This window comes from Olea europaea, chromosome 21, assembly GCF_002742605.1.
Source record: "Olea europaea var. sylvestris chromosome 21, O_europaea_v1, whole genome shotgun sequence".
NCBI classification, from domain to species: Eukaryota; Viridiplantae; Streptophyta; class Magnoliopsida; order Lamiales; family Oleaceae; genus Olea; species Olea europaea.
This window is the reverse complement of record NC_036257.1, coordinates 216,460-220,363: the sequence shown is the minus strand read 5'-3', so window position 1 is coordinate 220,363 and position 3,904 is coordinate 216,460. Positions and strand designations below refer to the sequence as shown.

Sequence of the window (3,904 nt, the reverse complement as noted above, 5' to 3'; positions counted from 1 at the left end):
GGGTTTGGTAGATGTTCTTGGCCATTTATAAACAGGAACTTTAACTAGGCCTTGTAGCAGAAATGCTCTCGTTCAACATTCGTTCACATGGAATGAGAAAATTCAACAGTTATATTGTTGAGCGGAAATTTTGGATATGGAAATTAAATTATGAGACATAGACGGAAGACAAGCACGTTAGACAGCGTGAGGGAAAAATAAGGATAAAAATGAAAAGAAGGCTGAACTAGTTCGAGTAAATTGCCAACCATCATAGAATTTTGACCAAAGCATGGGAAATGAAGAGAATAAATGCCCAGGTCAGAGGTAATAAAATAGGAGGTAACAGAATCAAGGAGACAGGGATTGTTAGGTTGCGCTATAGGGTTAGAGCTAGTAGAAATTTGGTGGGTGATAAGACGGAAGGAAGTCTACAGTCCAAGTGGTAGGATGAGGGCGATATTTTTGTGAACAAGTCCCTGTGGGGAAATATTTACTGAGGAATTACAGAACCCTCGCATGGGTCAGCCCCACGCGGGGCCCGGTGCAATGAAAAAATGGCAAAAAAAAAAGAGATAAATAGACCCCACCCATGTAAGATTCCTATAAAGGGTCTATAAGAGCTAAGCTTGTACGTCCAACTCGGTTCTATTTTTGTTGTCGCAGATTTGACAATGATCACGAGATGGAGGAGCGAAGCAATAGTTAGATAAGTGATAATTGGGACGTGGCTGTGAGGTGGTTACAAAGGCACTGTTTGACAAATAAGGCTATTTGAATTTTTCAACATGGCGAAGATATTCTTTCAAGTTAACAAGATTTTCATAAAAGCCCATTAAAAGAGAGATGGGTTTCAAGAGGATATGTTTTAGTAATCATTGGAAAGTGAAGGAGAATCCATCAGGGCAATCTCATCAGCTTTGCTCTTAGCAAGTTCGAAGAAATCAGTAATAGTTTTGGTTCCTTTTACGAGGCTGGATAGACTGTTTTTCAGTGCAATCATATAACCATGTGATGATTTAGCATATGTTGTTTTGAGGGCGTTCCAAGCTTTCTAAGAAGTCTTAGATGAGGCTATGTACAGGATTTGTTAAGGGAATATAATCCCACATCGGTAAAATACCGAAATAATGACCAATATATAAAGGGTTGGAACTTAATAAAGTTGACCTTATTAAGATGGACCCCACGTCTTAATATGGTATCAGAGCCCATTAAGTTCCAACGAGCGATTCAATCCGATTAAGTCTCTAAAAATGAGCACACGAATTTCAAGATTGGTCTGCTCAAACGAGCCACCATCTTGCGGGAGCATGTTAAGGGAATATAATCCCACATCGGTAAAATACCGAAATAATGACCAATATATAAAGGGTTGAGACACTCCTTTTAATAAGATTGACCTTATTAAGATGGACCCCAAGTCTTAACAGGATTATGGTGGGGTTGGAAGTTGATCCTGATGGATTCAGAATGTAAAATCAGGATTTGGAATTTTTTCTCCATCAGATTTGATAATGGCTGGAGAACGAGGACGTGACCTATCAACAAATCGTTATGTATCATATCCAAGAATGGCATAATTTACACTGGTGAGCGAGGGGAACTTGGGAAGAAATATTAATGGAGATGAGAGAAGAAAATCCATGGGAAGAATACAGATGAGGGCTAAGGTTGGGGGCTGTGTGGCCAGAAGAAAGGGAGCTAATGTAGGCGACAACGGCGGAGGAATTAGTTTGGCTGAGACAGGATCAGTACCAGTTTTCTTGTCTGAGTTGTGCTCTATTATCATGTTAAGGTTAACACTTGGAGAAAATAATAGTATATGATATGTAAAAAAATACTTTAAGAACCAGTTTAAAATTTTGCACAAACTAGTGACCATTTGTAAAATTCACTCTAGATTTGCTGCTAAATTAATTTTCCCTGGGAACTACATAATGAAAGATATTCCTTCACAAAATTAGAGATAAATGATCATAAATCATCCCAAAAAAACAAAAAACAAAAAATAATAATAATAAATAAATAAATAAATTAACTGATACATCTAACAATGGGTAATCCAACAAGCAAAACTCCACAGCATTAAAAGTTGTGGATATTCCAAATGCCAATAAATAGAAAGTGGTAGAAAATTTTAGACTCTGGATGTTCCAAGTTTCCTTTCAAAAAGTTGGAGGAGGAGGTAAACTTGAATGCTACAAGCTCCGATAAGTGCTATAGATTCAAAAAATGCCTTCTGCATTGCTCTCCGGGCCATACTTTCATTGACTGCACCATCCATAAAAAACGAAAGAATGCGTCTCGTTAATTATCCAGAAACGAGATGAAAATTCCAAAATGAATACTTCTATCTCAGAAGCCACTGAATGTCACACGAGTTATGCTACGCTTACAAAAGGAATTGACAAAAATGGATGACAAAATCAGATTTATAGCAATCATTTCAAAAATAGATTTTTAAAGTATTTGAAATCAATGGCCTGAATTTTGCCAACACACTTTGTAATCCAACTTTTGTAACTCAACTTTGTACAAGTAGTTTTATTGATGTCGCAATACGGCTATAAAGACCGGAGTATTTGTGCGTATCTAAGTTGAGAAAGCCATTGAATCTCATACTAAAACTGACACACTTTACCAAATTAATGGCATACGTCTACTATTAAGGACAATGAATAGGAATGTCAACTAATGGATAACTAGAAAGGATAAAGCCACTTCGACTGAAAAATATTGAGAGGTCATTTGACAGAATGAGTTGGCAAGATAAGATTGGATGGAAAAATTGTCCTTGTTTTAAACAATTTAATAATATGATGTCATGTGACATTATGTCAAAAATTATGTTAATCATTATGTTACTATAGCATGGTTATACTAGAAAACTTTTAGAGGCAGAATACCTCTTACAAATATCGCTTGTAAACCCTTTTTACATTATAGATAAAGATGAAAATGATATTTATAATCAATTATAAGATAATAAAGTATCTATAGATAAATGATTATCTGGGCAACAACCTTGGTAGCATGTAGAATTTCCTAAACTGTGTCTTAACTGTTAATTGTGATGTTTCAAGCCAGGAGGGAAAAACTTGCTGCTAGATATCCCACCAAAGTTGCATAATTTTTCGAAAAAGTAGGACACATACACATCGATTCAAATTCTTTAAAGTTTTAAATTCATATATTATAGCTTTATTTTCATAATTTCTGATACTGGACACCGCACATGTCATCATGTTAGACACTTGTCTCCAAAGTATCCCTCAAGTGTCAGTATTTATATAAAAAAATGGGACAACGGCACACAGCTTGTTGGATTCATATCCTTTAGTGTCCGACAATATACGATGCCCTAGTAGGACTGATCGAGCATCGAAGTATCCAACTATTGTAGGATCTTTCTAGTCCATGAACTGTTTTTCAACATTCATGCATAATACATTGATTTCCATTTTCAACTTTTTTAAGGACGGGGGAGATAAGGAATGTGATCTCACTATTATAATTCCAACTTACAAAGAGATGTTCCAACTACACTTAGTGCCTATTTGAGCCTCTTTTTTTGCTAAGAATGTATTTTAGAATGGTAAATTGATGGAGAATGTGTGGTTTCAAAATAAGGAAAAGTTTTTCGTTTACGTGTAATATTATTTTATTGAAAAATGTGTGGTTGAAAATGAAAGAGAAAAAAATATATTTTGAAAATGATGGGATCGAACAAGGACTTATTCAGGAGTCGACGAATAATTTTTTCCAAGTCAGATATGAACAGCAGATAATTGCGTCAGAAGTTACCTAGCGCCTGACGATCAGTTTGAGCCTCTAACCAGTGTTGTTCAAATTGAATGTTGTAGAGAGCTTCTTCTAACTTTGAGATCTGTTCCAGCAACGGGTTGAAATGTTCTGGAGACAA

The 3,904-nt window shown here is 35.8% G+C and overlaps 1 protein-coding gene across 1 annotated transcript in view; it reads right to left on the bottom strand.

Moving 5' to 3' along the window:
* Window positions 1–2,006: 2,006 nt before the first annotated feature.
* Window positions 2,007–3,904, bottom strand: part of LOC111371005 (transmembrane emp24 domain-containing protein p24beta2-like) — a 2,187-nt gene continuing 289 nt past the window's right edge. The window contains exons 2-3 of the mRNA XM_022992935.1: window positions 3,787–3,894; window positions 2,007–2,253 (exon numbers count right to left, since the gene is read on the bottom strand). Of these exons, the coding sequence (XP_022848703.1) occupies window positions 2,120–2,253; window positions 3,787–3,894 (242 nt within the window). The 3' untranslated portion in view covers window positions 2,007–2,119. The remainder of the gene's footprint in view (window positions 2,254–3,786; window positions 3,895–3,904) is intronic.